This window comes from Doryrhamphus excisus, chromosome 2, assembly GCF_030265055.1.
Source record: "Doryrhamphus excisus isolate RoL2022-K1 chromosome 2, RoL_Dexc_1.0, whole genome shotgun sequence".
NCBI lineage: Eukaryota > Metazoa > Chordata > Actinopteri > Syngnathiformes > Syngnathidae > Doryrhamphus > Doryrhamphus excisus.
The window spans coordinates 4,775,086-4,792,899 of record NC_080467.1 but is presented as its reverse complement, the minus strand read 5'-3'; the positions used below and the strand labels follow the sequence as shown (position 1 = coordinate 4,792,899).

The following is a 17,814-nucleotide window of genomic DNA, read 5'->3' as shown; positions in this document are numbered from 1 at the left end:
ACAAATGTTTTTAACTAATATGTGTCTTTTTTTAACAGCTGATGATGATGTCACATAAGTGTCATCACGTTAACGATCATTAGCTTCAATTAGCGACGGCTAGGTGCTAGCTAGCTAACCTTGCCTAGCGGTAATCTATGTGTGTGTGTGTCCCTAACGCCGACAGTAAAACCTGGAAGCGAGCCTGTTGGAACGTGGCCGGGCTGCGGGTTAGGCAGCGCTAACGCTAACAAGAGGTCATGTCCTATGACGTATTTGTGAACTTGACTAACTTAGTTTTTCCGACCGCCGTTCGTCATGTTTGTGTTTTGGAGCTTGTGGTTATGAGCTAGCATCGCCTCGTAATGTTTTACATCGCTGTATTTTGCTAACATCGCTAACATTTCACATTCACCATAGCGACGTTGTTTACAAACAAAAGTCAAAAAGAAGGTCAGTAGATTAGGAACGTACCCTGAAATGCCTCATTTTCCAGGCTCTGTGGGTCGGGCATTTGCTCACGCAGCAACGCGCTGAATATTTTGTTTTGTTCACACACTTCCGTACTTTCTCTCTGGCAAAACAAAATTCGACTCAAATCTTTTGTTTATGCCGTGTCGCCATGAGAAAAGGGTGAGTGAAATCACGTTTCCTGAGCTTTTGCATCAAATAGAGTGGAAGAGCAGCCCCTCCCCTGTGGTATTTTTTTCCAAACTTTATTTAACTAAAATAACAGAAAGTAGGACTTTCTGTGCTATCCAGCTAGGTGATAGCATGCTAACGTTAGTTATTTTACTTTTATGTAAAAATGTTGATATTTACATGGTGTGATGCAACCTTCTGTCATTCATTTCATGCCATCTTGTTTGGTGCTCTTGTTGGCATGTTTATTAGCACCAGCATGGCTACTGCTATATATTTATTAGTGCAAGTGTGGCAAATGAATTAGCATGTTAGCATGTTTTTAGCACTAGTGTGACAAATTCTATATGCCTTTTAGCTTTAACCTTATTAGCACCAATGAGGCTAATACCATATGTTTATTAGTCAACATCAGCATGACTAACGCTATATATTTACTATTGCCAGTGTGACAAATGAATTAGCATGTTAGCATGTTATTAGCACTAATGTGACAAATTCTATATGCCTTTTAGCTTTAACCTTATTAGCACCAATGAGGCTAATGCAGCATCAGCATGTCTAATGCTAACTTTATTATGCTATATGTTATTAGCATGTTAGCATTGTAGCTATTATCGAGTGGTTAGCGTGCAGACCTCACAGCAAGGAGACACCAAGTTCAATCCCACCCTCGGCCATCTCTGTGTGGAGTTTGCATGTTCTCCCCGTGCATGCGTGGGTTTTCTCCGGGTACTCCGGTTTCCTCCCACATTCCAAAAACATGCTAGGTTAATTAGCCACTCCAAATTGTCCATAGGTATGAATGTGAGTGTGAATGGTTGTTTGTCTATATGTGCCCTGTGATTGGCTGACCACCAGTCCAGGGTGTACCCCGCCTCTCGCCCGAAGACAGCTAGGATAGGCTCCAGCACCCCCCGCGACCCTCGTGAGGAAAAAGCGGTAGAAAATGAATGAATGAATAATTAACCTAGCAACCGTAGTACCCGGAGAAAACCCACGCACGCATGGGAGAAATTATTTAAATTAAATAAATAAATTCTAAATTAATTATACAAAATTAATTATGCAAAATTATAAATAAATTATAATAAAATTAATTATAAAAATTAAAATAAAAAAAATATTCTAAATTATTTACATGGCGTTATCAGTTCAGTAGAAAGCTGCCTAGCAACTTTTGACAATTGGTTTTGTGACATCTTGTTAGGTGCTAGCATGCTATCTGTTAGTGTGTTAGCATTGTAGCTGTTATCCTCAAATGCAATTGCGTACATTGATATGGTACGATGTACCACTGCTGCAGAACTGCAGTTTTGGTACCTTGCGCTAGCTTGCAATGCGCTAGCATTTTGTATATCACTGGCTGATCCGTCCTTCGACTAATCTTTGTGTATTTCTTTTGCGTACTGTGGTTAGTGAAAGTGAAAGTTGCCCGGTCCATCGCATTGTCGTTCATTTGGTTTTCAAAGTAAATCTGTGAGTGACCTCTGACCTCTCGTTGTTAAAGCCAAGAATCTGTTTGAACAAAGAGCGAGCTGTCAGTCAAACGATGTGTGTGTGTTTGCGAGGAAATGAAAAAGTGTGTGAGTGTTCCCTTCCTTCCTTCGTTCCTTCCTCCCTTCCTTGCCTTTAGTAGTGGTCGGTAAGGTCGAGGCGAGTAAAGGCCGAGTTGTCCAATCAGACGTCAGCACGCCATCAAAGAATAAAAAGTCAAAATGGCGGCGTTCATCGTAATTGAAGGCGACGGCGCGCCAGCGATCCGTGCAGACGATTAGCGCTGTCACGGAAAGCTGCTACTGAGCATGCTCAGTGCGTCTCCAGCGAAGGAGGGTCACGTCGCTCGGGAACGCTTCGCCGCCGCCTGGATTCTGCACGCGATCTTCTGCCGAGGGCGGGGGAGCGAGCAATCCGGACGCCATTTTTTTTTTTTTTTTCATTTTCTTGTCTTGTTTGTTTGCCAATAGAAAAGTCTTGTTTATTCTTTTTTAGCGACGTGTTGGCCCGACGGGGCATCGCACAATAAATCAGCAAAAACAGCATTCATATGACTGTTCTTATTATTTTTAGGATATGAAACTTAAACAACATTAAAACACTCAAAATAACATTTTATTATTACTATTATTGTAATTATTATTATTTATAAACAACATTGAAATGACATAAAAATAACATTACTAGAATTGTTATTATTATTATAAGTATGAAGTACATTATTAAGTATGAAACAACTTTTAAACATTAAATCGACACGAAAAACAACATTGAAATGACAAAACATTTTACTATTAGAACATTTAAGCAACATTGAAATCTTTCATTATTATTATTATTATTGTAACTGTCAGCCTTAAAGATTTGAACATTAAAATGACAATAAAAACTTTTTTTTTTCAAATATCAGCATTTTCTTATCACTGTTATTATTATTATTAAAAAACAAGAAAAAAAATCTACTTTTGTTAAAAGTTTCCATCATGGAGGTTTTTATTTAATTCAAAACTTAAATATAAAAAACTTAAATATATTTTTTTCTACTAAAACAATTAGTTGAATGAAATATCCACATTTGTAATGCTCCAGAAAATTATTTTGCAACAGAAAAAAATTAAATATGAATTTTTGGCGTGTTTTTATTTCATGGAATACGTGTGTGTGTTCTTCGAAAAAACATTTTATGTGTGGGAATTTTTTTTATTTGAAATAAAGAAGTCACAAATAAAACCAAGATAATATTGTGAAACACATTTAATTTTTTATTTTTACTTTTTCATGACATTCGATATTTTCTTATCACTGTTATTATTATTAAAAAAAACAAGAAAAATGTTTTGAATTTTTGTTAAAAGTTTCCACCAAGTTTCATTCAATTCAAAACTTAAATATATTTTTTTTATACTAAAACAATTAGTTGAATGACATATCCACATTTGTAATGCTCCAGAAAATTATTTTGCAACATAAAAAAATTAAATATGAATTTTTGGCATGTTTTTATTTCATGGAATACGTGTGTGTGTTCTTCGAAAAAAAACATTTTATATGTGGGAATTTTTTTATTTGAAATAAAGAAGTCACAAATAAAACTAAGAAAATATTCTGAAATATTCATTAAGTATTTTTAATACTTTTGAATACTGCCTTGATCAACCTGAAAGGAAAAATGTAAACAAATACATCGTATGCAAAAAAAATCCCATTACAAATGTTCACCTGAAATAAAATAATACTAAAAATACTGCTATAATTGATTGATAAAAGTTTTCATACCTTGACTTAATCATTTTATATATAATACTTATTATGCGGTGTAGTATAATGTTGTTGGTACCTAGTATAATGTATGTAAATATAACAAATAATGTCAAGCGTTGGAGCTCACCAGCCCGTTTAGACGGCGAAGAATATAGTCAATAACCCAGCCCCCCAACACCCCACCCCCCCCAGAAAAAAACCTCGTCTATAATAGACTATACTACCATGGAGATAGTAGTTAGTCTGTAGTATATTATGCTGTATACTGTATTATTATTATTATATTATATTATACTGTACATTTTCATGAATTGACCATTTTTAGTTGTAGCAAACCATGGTATGACACGCCTATTCTATTCTATTCTATTCTATTCTATTCTATTCTATTCTATTCTATTCTATTCTATTCTATTCTATTCTATTCTATTCTATTGTGTGGTGTTGTTAAGGTGTATTCCATGCGTGGGAATGTTTGGAACTTTTGTGAGGGCTTTTTACGGCGTTGTTGATTTTGGTCCTGACAGGAAGTGACACCCGAGTCCCTGAGTGCCTTTCACACTTTGGTTCCACCTCACACGCTCACTCGGGTTCTGAACACGGCATTTTGTGGACGTGAGGGAGGTCAGGTGAGCTCCACGTGCACACGCGCTCGTGCACGCACACGCTCAACAACACACTCAACAAGTCAAAGTCAAAAAGTTTTAGAACAAGAAGAGCAGAAGATCCACTTTGGTTCTCATGATGAGCTACTGTGTGTGTGTGTGTGTGTGTGTGTGCGTGTGTGTGCGCATGTGTGTTTCCATGACAATGATATTCACTCTGACAGCTTTGCTTTGGTGAATTTTTGCCTTTTTTTTGTGATGTTGATTTTTTTATAATGAGCATTTTCGTTAGTAAATCATTTTACAGTTTTTCAGTGATGAATATTTTTTTTTCTCGTTCTTGTTTTTTCTGTGATTTTTTTTTTATGTTTTTTTTTGCATTACGCGGATAAAAAAAAAAAAAGATCTGTTGTGGCGACTCCATAATCAGGAAAAAGCCCAAAGAAAAAACAAAGTTTTTTTTAGCGTTGTGATTCTTTGAATTGTTTTTTTCAGTGTTAACATACTACTAGTACTACTACTACTATTACTGATAGTAGTACTACTACTACTGGTTTTCCATCTTATTTGTGATAGTTTCTGTGAGTATTTTGTGTTTTTTGTTATGTTGCTTTTAGTGATTTTTAGAGGGGGGTTCTTGAATGTTTTTCTTTTTTGTGATATCGTGTTTTTGTGTGATGTTTTTTGTGATTGTTTATCTTTTTTGTGATGCCTGGTGTTTTTTTTGTCATTTTCACTTTTTCAGATTTTTGTGATTTAATGGGAGAATTTTGTGTTTTTTAAGATTTGTTATGCATTTATTTTTTATTTTTTTAGTTAGATTTTTTGGTGATGTTGTTTTTTTTCATTTTTTTGCGATTTAGTGATGCTGTTTTTTCGTGTTTTTGTTAAAGCATTTTAAGTCCTTTTTGTGATTATTGGGGTTTTGTGTTGTTTTTTGTGATGTATTTGTGTGGTTTATACAGTGATTTTTTTTGTGATTGCTTTTTTGTGATTTTCTTTATTTTTTATTTATTTTTCTTTATTTTCTCGATTTCGCTTTTCATATTTCTATTTGTGTTTTTTGGTGATGGTGTTTTTTTAGTGTTGTTTTTTTGTGATTTTTTTGTGATGAGGTTTGTTTTGGTATTTTTGTGTGACTTAATTAGTTCCTTTTAGCGTTTTTTTTGTGATAGTGTTTTTTTAAAGTTTTTTATTTTTTGATATTTTTGTAATGCCATTTTTTAGTGATGTGTGATGCTTTCATATTACTTCACTCCTCACCTGCCGTGCCGGTGTTTCCTGCGGGAGGAGATTAGCCAAGAGGAAGCGATGGCTCCCGACCTGCTGACCTCTGTTTAGTGAGCCTAAATCCAGCAACCAAGAGATGTTCCGGCTGAACGAGACATACTGAAGCGTCCAGGTCTTCTTTAGACGTCTTGCAAGCGAGGTCAACGTGTGATGACAGAAAGACAAGATGGAAGAAGGAGAAGAAAGTAAGAAAAGTCAAATACACAATCCTACGGCTAAGTGGTGCTAACGAGGAGGCCAGCCTTCTTGTTGAGACTGGGGATGAACTTTGAACTTCCTGGTAAGTCTAAGAAGGTGAGGGTGCATGCAACCTCCGACCCCGGGCTCCTGTGGTGACAAAGGCTGAATGGCGGCTAAAAGGAAATCTTCTTCCTCCGTCTATCGCCTGGTGGAATGGAAAACATGAATTCATCAAGCTAACATTGTCAAGCTAACTTTGCTGGCATTATTATTATTATTATTATTATTATTATTATTATTATTATTATTATTATTATTATTATTATTATTATTATTATTATTATTATTATTATTATTATTATTATTATTATTATTATTATTATTATTATTATTATTATTATTATTATTATTATTATTATTATTATTATTATTATTATTATTATTGTTGTTGTTGTTGTTATTATTATTATATTGTTATTATTATTATTATTTTTTTTATTATTATTATTATTATTATTGTTGTTGTTGTTATTATCATTTTTTTATCATTTTTTATCATTTTTATCATTATTAATTTATTTATGTATGTTTTTATTTATTTATTTTAAGTTTAAATACTTTTTTTAAACTACAGCAGAAATGAAAAAGGCGTCTGGAATTAAAACATTTTAATATGTAAATAAAGGAATGGTATTCTAAGAATAGAACAGTTAGAATAGAATAAACTCATATATTTGTGAGTTTGTATTTTAAGTCGTAATGTCATGAAAAATAAATGTAAATGCAATTCCATTTTTGCAATTTTTTGCAAAATGCAATTTGGAAAATTTGGTTATTATTAATTGATATTGCTAAAACTTTATTTTTTTAATGAATCAATAAACTTACAAACTTACAGCATGTATATATTAATTCCCTTTTCTTATATTCAACAGTTTGAGCAAAATACAGTCAACCGTCTTCCTGTTTAAGCCCCGCCTTCCCGTAAAGCGATTGGTCCTTTTAGTCACAGTAATCTGACATGTCAATCATCACTGACATCATGGTTTGCTGTTTCTCTGACAAACTAGTACAGGTAAGAATTGTTTATACGTTATAGTTCACATACGGACTAAGAAACGTAGTTATTCATTGTTTCATTGTACGTCAGAGGACGTATTATGAGATAAATGATCACAACAAGCCGACAGCACGTAGCTAGCTAAGCGAACAGGAAGTAGCTAGGTTGAAGTGTCTGTGGCTCTGTAATGAGTGGCATTTTTGCGGGTAAAACAAATTCATAACTCAGCCTCTTGTTGATACATGCTCAAATGTCTACTAACACTATTATTTATTTCAGTTTAGGTTTGTCTGAGCTGCTTTTAACAGCAGCGCATCAACTAGCTTCTCCTCCATAGCCTGTTTGAGCTAGCCTACATGAGCTAGCCTCCTTTAATTAGCCTATAGGAGCTAGCCTACTATCTAACTATCACCCATAAACCAATAAACACTAAGTTACTATGTTTATCAACAAAACGTATGTCAGCGATATTATGTCATGTCTGCCCTCCTAGCCTGGTTAGCATAGCTCTACTCATGACTATCTTTAAGTTTTAACTAGTCCAGGGCTGTCCAAAGTACTTTCTAGAAGTTTAATTTAACAAGAAAACTACAAAAACTGCCCTCCCACCATTTGCTCTAACAAGAGAAAACCAGTTTTATCATAATCTAGTCAGAAACGACATAAACAACAAAGCAACCAATAAAGTTGTCATTTTTGGAAAATTTGGTTGTGAACCAAAAATTTACAAAGATCATTTAAGAAGAAAGCTGACAAGGTTTTTAATAATATAATATTAATCAATAAATACTAATAATGACAAGAAGAAAGTTGAAAAATTAGCATAAATACAGTAGAAATACAAAACAGCTGTAATTTTACAAGAATAAAGTCAAAATATTAAGACAAAAAAGTGCTAATCTAATGAGAAAAAAGTTTCAATTTTACGAGAATAAACTCGCAATATTATTAGGGAAAATAATGTTATTAAGAGAATTAAAGAAAATGTTTTTTTAAGTCATAATATGAGAAACAAACAAAAACAAATTGCTGTTTAATTTTTAGAAAATTAGCTTGGGTGAAAGTTATAATATATTGGTCATATTATTAATACAGTAATAAAATTTAGGAAGATTATTTAAAAAGAAAGCTGAAAATATTCATAATAACGTAATAATAAATAAAGTCATCATGACTTCATATTATAGTAGCATAGAGTTGTTGTTTTTTCTAGTTGTAATAGAAACAAACAAAACTAAAATTATTATGTTTTATATTGTATTATTATGTCTTCTACCTGAACTAGCTTACCGTATATGTGAACTAGCTTCCTCTAATTAGCCTGTATCATGTCTTCTACCTGAACTAGCTTTCCGTATATGTGAACTAGCTTCCTCTAATTAGCCTGTATCATGTCTTCTACCTGAACTAGCTTTCCGTATATGTGAACTAGCTTCCTCTAATTAGCCTGTATCATGTCTTCTACCTGAACTAGCTTTCCGTATATGTGAACTAGCTTCCTCTAATTAGCCTGTATCATGTCTTCTACCTGAACTAGCTTTCCGTATATGTGAACTAGCTTCCTCTAATTAGCCTGTATCAACTTGCCTACCTGAACTAGCCTACCGTATATGTGAACTAGCTTCCTCTAATTAGCCTGTATCACGTCTTCTACCTGAACTAGCTTACCGTATATGTGAACTAGCTTCCTCTAATTAGCCTGTATCACGTCTTCTACCTGAACTAGCTTACCGTATATGTGAACTAGCTTCCTCTAATTAGCCGGTATCATGTCTTCTACCTGAACTAGCTTTCCGTATATGTGAACTAGCTTCCTCTAATTAGCCTGTATCACCTCGCCTACCTGAACTAGCCTACCGTATATGTGAACTAGCTTCCTCTAATTAGCCTGTATCATGTCTTCTACCTGAACTAGCTTTCTGTATATGTGAACTAGCTTCCTCTAATTAGCCTGTATCACCAGTATCACACTCTTCTGCACTGTGTGTGTGTATGCTAGCAGCCCAGCCTCCACCCACCAAAACAAGAGCGACTGCATGACTGACAAAAGGGCTCACTCTGTTCATGCTGTTGTTCAATGGAACAAACTTCAATGCACAGAGTGAACTCTCTTCCTGTCTGTTTGGAGGTAAGAAACGAGGAAAACATGAGTTAATCATTCACGCCATGAGTTAATCATCGCGTGATTCATTCATGTATTTATTATCATCCCAGCTCTACTGCCCATGAGACCGTTTCTTTCTGAATGACATCTGGCCAGATGTTGTGACAGCACAAGGAGGTGCTATAAAATGTAAGGTAAGTATGTTTTTCATTTGTATTCGTCTACATTGTAGAGGATGTACTGATCGAGATGTTTGTAAGAAATACATCTTTTCAGTCTGCAGTATGTTTAGTTAGTAGTATTTTGGTTAGTACACTTTTTGATGATTTTTTGCTTCCAAATATTTTTAACATTTGGCTCAAAGCTCAACTCAAAAACAACAACAACAATTTGCAGCTTTGTTCCTCTTTTTGTCTTATTATAACAAGAGGAAAAAGCCAATAAAGTCTAATATATTATAGGAATAAAGTTGGAATATTATGTGAATAAAGTAAAAATATTACATAAATAAAGTCAAAAGATCATATGATAAAGTCGAACTGGAATAAAGTCTATTACTTGAGAATTAAGTTCTAATATTATAGTAATAAAGTCAAAAATATTATAGGAATAGAGTTGGAATGGGATTAAAGGCATTATATAATGGGAATTAAGTCATAATGGGAATGAACTTAAATATTATAGGGATACTGTGATTGGCTGGCGACCAGTCCAGGGTGTACCCCGACTCTCGCCCAAAGGCTCCAGCACCCCCGTGACCCTTGTGAGGATAAGCGGTAGAAAATGAATGAATTATAGGGATAAATTTGTAATGGAAATAAAGTTAGAATACAATGGGAATAAAGTAACAATATTATGAGAATAAATTCATATTATGATGGGAATAAAGTCCTAATATTATGGGAATAAAGTCATAATGGGTATAGTTGTAATACAATGGGAATAAAGTCCTAATATTATGGGAATAAAGTCATAATGGGTATAAAGTTAAAATACAATGGGAATAAAGTCCTAATATTATGGGAATAAAGTCATAATATTATGGGAGTACAGTCCTGAAGGGTATAAAGTTAAAATATAATGGGAATAAAGTCAAAATTTTATGAGAATAAATAAAGTTATAATGGGGATAGTTATAATACAATGGGAATAAAGTCCTAATATTATGGGAATAAAGTCCTAAAGGGTATAAAGTTAAAATATAATGGGAAGAAAGTGACAATATTATGGGAATAAAGTCATAATGTGTATAGTTGTAATACAATGGAAATAAAGTCCCAATTTTATGGGAATAGAGTCCTAATATTATGGGAGTACAGTCCTGAAGGGTATAAAGTTAAAATATAATGGGAATAAAGTCAGAATTTTATGAGAATAAATAAAGTTATAATGGGGATAGTTATAATACAATGGGAATAAAGTCCTAAAGGGTATAAAGTTAAAATATAATGGGGATAAAGTCAGAATATTATGGGAATAAAGTGACAATATTATGGGAATAAAGTCATAATGTTATGGGAATAAAGTCATAACGTTACAGCTAAAAAATGTGGGTCATGATCCCCCCCCCAAGTGTGTTTTCAGTGGGTCACAGGCACCAAAAAAAAGTCTGTAATACCCGACGTCCGTGAATGCACCCCGTGGCTCACAAAGACCAGCGGGAACTTGAAACTTCTTGTCCCTTTATTCCTGTAAATTACATTTTTATTCAACTTTATTATCATAACATTATCATATTTATTCAATCTAATTGTCCTAAAATTGCGCCTTTATTTTAATATTACGATTGTTTTTTATATATTTTAACTTTATGCTGTTTTTCTCCTTCTTTTATGACTTCACCTTTATTCTTGTAATATGACCTCTCTTTTTTAAATTTTTGCTCTTGTTTTTTTTTTAACCTTTTCTCCTTGACTCATATTTTTGAGAATGTGTCTGGGTCGATAAAATTCTGCTTTGAAGAGATAATATTTGAAAAATGCCCTGAATCATGTATGCAGACGTACTTCCAATCACCAGATGAATCCATGTGATTTCCCAATGATAATGATGGCCGCTTGAGCTTGGAGGGAGGTGCCTATCATGTAGGAAAGTGTGTGTAATGTTCTGCAATCGCTTTCTGTGAAAGCAGAAAACGTGTTTAAGGTGTGCTCACCTTGTGTTTTTTGCTATTTTTACCACAACTTTTGGTACGCAGCTGCCAAAAACTGCCCGTAGTATCTCAGCATTTGGCCTTTTTGCTCCATTTTTTTCCATTTTTGCTGGTGTTTTTCTGGGGTTTAATTTTACAGCATGCCCCCATTACAGGAAAAAAAACAGCTGCAGGCCGCACTTAGGATGCCCCTGCTTTGTAGCATTTGCATATTTTCCAAGTAATCGTAGAATTAGTAAAAAATTCCAAGTAAAAGAATGTTGTGCATGGTTTTATCAATATCTCAATGATCCCTGATATAAAAATTGCAAAAAAGGAACACATGCTATTTCCTAAAATGAGAATGTGAATATTTGGAGAAAAGGGGACCCTTTTTCAAAAATAGCGTGCAAGCAATTTTAACAAAAATTGTAATAATTTACAAGCCATACATGAGCCATTATTTAAAATATTTTTTAAAGTGCAGACAGCAATATGAAAATGATATTAAAACTTAATTATTATTTTTCCACAGCAACCAAGTATTTCTCATTCCCGGTGTGTGTGTGTGTGTGTGTGTGTGTGTGATTGTGAGAAGGTTGAAATGGAAAAAAAAACAAAAATGTGGTTTTATAGGTGACATGAGATGCTATAGTGATTTCTGTAATGAAATTATTATGAACAGCAATGATATGAAATAGCATCATAACATAATATTTACATGTTAATGTAAATAACTGGCATTTCAACTTATTTAGTGAACACACACTTGATAGCGACGGGCGAATGCATGTGCTGGAGGTGTCAGTGTGTATGACATATGGGCACATAATCCTAATATTAATAATAAATATGATGAATATTTCATGTTTTCCAGCGGATGTGACACAGTCACATATATAATTTAGTCTTATTGTACTTTTTATTTGCAGTTGGCACCAAACAATCTACAGCACCACATTAATGACTCCAACTGGAGAGAATATTATAATATTAATATAATAGAGGATTTATATTTGACTTATATTCTAAGTCATATTCAATTTCACTTCTTTTAACGCTCATTCATGTGCTTATCGTAGTCGTTTTTCCTGGGGAAACGCCCGTATTTTCCCCTTTTTATCCTCTTGACTTCCTGTTGGAACATTTTGCCCTCAATATTTTCATTTTCATTCAGAAAAATTAATAAATCAATCCTCCATACCCGTGCTCACAGTAATTTCCCTTCTTTTCAATTGCAAACATTTGTGCTAATATTTATCCTGATTAAAATATGAAAAATAGACATGTAATGACAAGTAATAATTATAATAAGTGCAAAGATGATTTATAATCACGCTACAAATATAAAAGCAGGAACCATGAGTTTAAAAAGTATAAATATGTTTTTTTTTTTTGTAGCATTAACACCAATCAGACTTTTTTTTTCTTATTATTTCTTCCTTTTTAATCAAGTTTAGTTTCTCCGGAAACCAAAACAAAACATGAAGAAAAACATCACAGACTTTTTCATAACAAGTGAACGCTAACCACAAAAGTGCAAAGAAAAAAAACCTGAAAAAACAAAAATACAAAAACAAAAGTCATGTGGGAAAATTGAAAACAACAAAAATGTTGTAATGATAGCTTTGTGCTTTTATTTTGTTAACGTTCTCTGTAGATTTTGTAGTGGTGGGGCCTCCGGCATTCAACATAAAAATGCTTCCCAGCCGTTCGGCTTTTATTTCCACAAATGTTATTCCTGATGAGGGAAAAAGAAGTCAATGAATGATTTTACAAAATAAAAATCCGCTCAGGAAGTTGCTTTCAGGACATTTTGCAGAATAAAAGTCCCAATCCGAGGCCCAACATGGCGGCTCAGCATCAATTCCCTGCTTTGTCTTTTCTTATCTTTTCTTCTTTTACCTTTTCTTTTAATCTTCACTCCACAACCTTTTTAACCACTTTTTCCGAAACCTTTCGGCTCAAACACGACGCTAATGCTGAAACGATAAATCTGGCCGCGAAAGCCGCTAAAAATAATAAAGGCGCTGAAAAATAAAAACAAATCAGAAACTTCCTGCCGACGCCCTTTCAAAACTAAACAACAAAACCAACATTTTGACCTTTAACCTCCCAAAAAATGTTGTTTCCGTGACAATGCAACCTGCCTCATAACGTGTGTGTGTGTGTGTGTGTATGTGTGTGTGTGAAAAATATTCAATGGTGTTTTATGGGAGCAGAACGGGTCAATAAAGTAAATGTTTTATTTTGCTGAATTCTTTAGAATGACTAAATTGAAAGTTCAGCTGCTCTGTGAACGTGCACACTTATGTTTCATGCTCACACACACACACACACACACACACATGTAGATCTGCCTATTCAAGACTAACGTAAAAAAAAAAACATTAAAGTTGCATAATTTGACATGTGCTAAAAAAACCCACAAATCTTCTGTTTGCAATTTGTGTCTTATTTTGAAAATTCACATTTTCAATAAAGTTGGAACTGGACATTTTGGAAGGCCTGTTGGGTCCAACCTGAGAGAATTTCAAACCCTGATTGTCTTACTGGCTCATTTAAGGCTTCTTAATTATGATTATGATTATTGTTATTATTACTATTATTATATTATGACTTTTCCTGCCGCAAAGAGAAGTTGATTGTCTTGCTAAAATGCATAAATAAGCTTGAATTTGTCTGATTGGACCCGCTTGCTCCAGCCCACATTTTAAATAGAATAAATAGAAAGCATAAATAAGAAAAAAGTGTACATTTTGTACAGATATATAAATAGTTTGTTACCTTTGGCAACACAACTTTGTCCCTTTTTCAACAACATGACAATAAAATGTTCCAAATCGTATATATATATTTATATATATATATATTTGAATATATTTCTTTTTTGCCAGCAGTGCTTGATATTAAAGGTGGTCTCTGTGCGTCCAACACGGGGGTCAGTTTAAGAAGGCGTTCGGTGTTACCCTCTTCTGGTGGCTGAGCACCCCGGGGAAGCCCACCGACACGCCGGAGGAGAAGGCCGGCACCGAGCTGGTCCTCAGCGAGTCCGAAAGCAGCGACTGCGGGGGGCTGCTGCTCGCCAGCCCGCCGTAGCCCGACGCGCTCTGCTGCAGGTGCGGCGGAGGTGGAGGAGGTGGCGGCGGCGGCGGGGCTCCGGCTCCGGTTACCGGTGGTCCTGGCGCCCCCCCGTGTTGGCTCCCTGAGACAAAATAGCCCGCAGTCTGTCCGGATAGCAGCCCCACGGGCGACGTGCTCATGCCGTACGAGTTCGTCAAACCAAGCGCGCCGGAGCCCCCAAGAATGGAGCGACCCAGGTCCCCGTTCCCTAGCTGCTCCACGCCGGGCAGGAGAGACCCGTAGCCGGCTGCCTGGTTGAGGAAGCCGGGCGATGAGCCGTTGTAGTGCGGGTGGTGATGGTGGTGGTGCAGGGACAAGAACGGGGAGATCTGCCAGTAAAGAGGGTTGTTCGGGCGCTCGTTGATGCCCAAGCCCAGCGGAGCGAAGCGCAGGCCCCGCTTCATGGCCAGCTTTCCCCGGGAGGTTGCGGAGCGCCGGCGGAGCTTCCCGGTGGTCCCGCCGATGAAAACGTCGTCGCTGCTGGGGTCCAGCATCCAGTAGTTGCCCTTACCCGGGTCGTCGTAGTGTCTCGGAACCTTAACGAAGCACTTGTTGAGGCTCAGGTTGTGTCTGATGGAGTTCTGCCAGCCTTGCTTGTGCTCTCGATAGAACGGAAAGTTCTTCATGATGAACTCGTAAATGCCGTTGAGCGTCAGACGCTTCTCGGGGCTCTGCCGGATGGCCATCATGATCAAGGCGTTGTACGAGAACGGAGGCTTATCCAGTTTGCCGTTTTTGCCCGTGGCGCCGCCGCCTCCGGTGGTGGAGGTGTGCTCCTGGACCGCCTTGTCGCACTCCCCGACTCCGCCCTCCTCGTCCTCCTTGAGCGTCTTCTCCGGGTCCGAGCTCCCCGCCGCCGCCGCCGCTGTGGAGTCCACTTCCGGCAGCTCCGCCGACCTCCCGGAGTCGGAGCCCGGAGAAGGAGGCAGAGTCCCGGGGAAACCAGCTGCTGAAGAGGACGAAGAGGAGGTGGAGGAGGGCAGCAGGAGGCTCTTGATGCTGAAGCAGGACGACCTGTGCACGGCTTTCACGTCCTCCATGGCCGGAAGTCACTCGGATCTTACCTTATTAATAACTACTAACATCAACAACAACAACAAACGACGTCAGTCCACCTCTGCCGTCCTGGCGGGAAACTAAAGAGTGACAGCGCCAAGAGAGAAAGGCGCGCCAAAGAGAGCGAGAGAGAAAGAGAGAGAGAGAGAGAGAGAGAAATTAGTAATTAAGGAGGTTCTAACATGACGAGGGGGGCGGAGCTTCGACAACTTACTGATTTTATCTACAAATCCTCTTTCTTCCTTCTTCTTCTTCGCCTCCTTCACGTGCACCTCCGCGGCCCCAACTTCCGAAATCACGTCCCAAACCGAGGCTCTCGTGAGTCAAGCGCGTGCTTGTATTTGGGGGGCTTTGTTTTCTCAACAGCAATAATCATGTGGGCAAACACGGCGGCGCGTGCACGGTAAAGTGTGCGCTCATGCGTGTCTTCTGGGGGGGGGGGGGGGGTCTCGCTCTCTCTCTCTCTCTCTCTCTCTCTCTCTCTCACACACACACACACACACACACATACGCACAGACGTAGACTCAATTTTGACGGCCGTTTGTCGCCTCCTGTCTGCAGCAGCTAGTACTGCAGCTCGTGTCTGTGTTAATGTTGGTGGCAAGTGTACACACAGTAGAATCCACACAAAAATATTCTATTTTTGTAAGTCAAATACAACATTAGAATTTAAATATTTAGATTTAAAAAAAAATATTTAAAAGTACTTTATTTTATTATTTAATTTCAAAGTTTTTTTAAATCATTATTTTGTTAGCCAAAAATGTTTTCTGAGAAAGTTTTTGTTTTCCGTATAAACGTTAGCTGTCCTCTTCTTATCTTAAAGCTTAATGTGTTGATTTTTCATCATCCATCAGCTTTTGCACACATCTAACGGTGATCACTGTTTGTTTGCACTCACTGCACATTGTGTATGACAACAGCGCTCAAATCCAGATTACACACACACACACACACAAACACACACAGGTCTTCCTGCTGTATTAAATCTCTGCTGTGTTTTTTTTTTGTGTGTGGCAGATGGTGTTTCTGTTTAACTGGATCTGAGCCTCCAACAAAAGCTTCATTTGGACGCCATTCAGTATGACACACACACACACACACACACACACACACACACACACACACACACACACACACACACACACACATACTCAAAGAGTACGACACAACCCAGTTGGAATTGTGTGTTATTTAAACGTCACACAACAATGTACTGTACTGTGTATCCACAGCGATGTGTCAACTTGTATTCATTGTGAGGATGAAAATTATTGTTGACAACCAACATGGTTATTTTGTTGTGCTCTGTGAGTGTTACAGCTCAAAGTTGATTTTTTTTAAAAACAGCAAAAGTCATCCTAGCTTGATACGACTTGGGAGTTGGGAAATATGCCAACAACAACAAAAATAATCAGACACTCTAAATTAGAGATTTCTGTCCAGGGAGAATCTGCTGATGGTTTCAAAGTCAATAAGAGACGAGATGCAATTTAATAAAGGCTAAATCAAATAATAAAACGGGTCTTGATAGCCTGACTTATTTTAGATTTTTTCGCCTTCGTAGCCCCGCCCCCCTCCAGTAAACAAAAATTTGGCTGTGAAAAGATGTGTATATAAGCTTTACAGCCTTGTCGCTATCATGGAATAGTCTTAGTAAACAAGACATGACTTGACATGATTCTTGTATTTTTTCCCCCTGTGTACAAACAAGGAAATATTACAAATTTATTCTTGTAATATTCTGACATTATTCTCATAAATGTACAACATTATTCTTGTAATATTACAAATTTATTCTCATAATATTACAAATGTATTCTCGTAATATTTTGACTTTATTCTCATGAATTTAGAACATTATTCTTGTAATACTGCAAATTTATTCTCATAATATTACACATTTATTCTCGTAATATTTCGACTTTATTCTCATAAATTTACAACATTATTTTTGTAATGCGACAAATTTATTTTGGTAATATTACAACTTTATTTTTGTAGATTCACAACTTTATTGTTGTATTATTACGACTCTATTCTTGTAAATGTATGACTTCAGTCTTGTAGTATTACGACTTTATTCTCATACATTTGTAATATTATTCTCGCAATATGAAAACATTTATTCTCCTAATATTCCAACTTTATTCTTGTAGATTTACAGCTTTATTCTTGTATTATTACGACTCTATTTATTTTCGTAATATTACAACTTTATTTTCATAGATTTACAACTTTACTCTTGTATTATTATGACTCTATTCTTGTAAATCTAAGACTTTATTCATGTAATATTATGACTTTATTCTCATACATTTATGACATTATTCTTGTAATATTACAAATTCTTGTAATATTACAAATTTATTCTCATGAATTTGC

At 36.1% G+C, this 17,814-nt stretch overlaps 2 protein-coding genes across 7 annotated transcripts in view; one reads left to right on the top strand and one right to left on the bottom strand.

The window, feature by feature from the left end:
• Nucleotides 1–5,359: 5,359 nt before the first annotated feature.
• Nucleotides 5,360–17,814, top strand: part of LOC131120073 (acylphosphatase-2-like) — a 46,052-nt gene continuing 33,597 nt past the window's right edge. Inside the window, exons 1-4 of one of the 6 annotated variants that reach the window (XM_058065152.1) lie at nucleotides 5,360–6,054; nucleotides 9,017–9,142; nucleotides 9,229–9,312; nucleotides 16,450–16,510. The gene's annotated coding sequence lies outside the window, so the exon portion shown is untranslated. Of the gene's footprint in view, nucleotides 6,055–6,894; nucleotides 7,030–7,054; nucleotides 7,221–8,272; nucleotides 9,143–9,228; nucleotides 9,313–16,449; nucleotides 16,511–17,814 lie in introns of those variants that run through there. The other 5 variants (XM_058065154.1, XM_058065151.1, XM_058065150.1 and 2 more) reach the window with 5 other exon arrangements.
• foxg1b (forkhead box G1b) lies at nucleotides 11,801–15,803 on the bottom strand. Its single transcript, XM_058065149.1, has 2 exons — nucleotides 15,643–15,803; nucleotides 11,801–15,508 (listed from the first exon to the last, which is right to left on the bottom strand). The coding sequence occupies exon 2, from the start codon at nucleotides 15,410–15,412 to the stop codon at nucleotides 14,192–14,194; it is 1,221 nt and encodes a 406-aa protein (XP_057921132.1). The 5' UTR covers nucleotides 15,413–15,508; nucleotides 15,643–15,803; the 3' UTR covers nucleotides 11,801–14,191.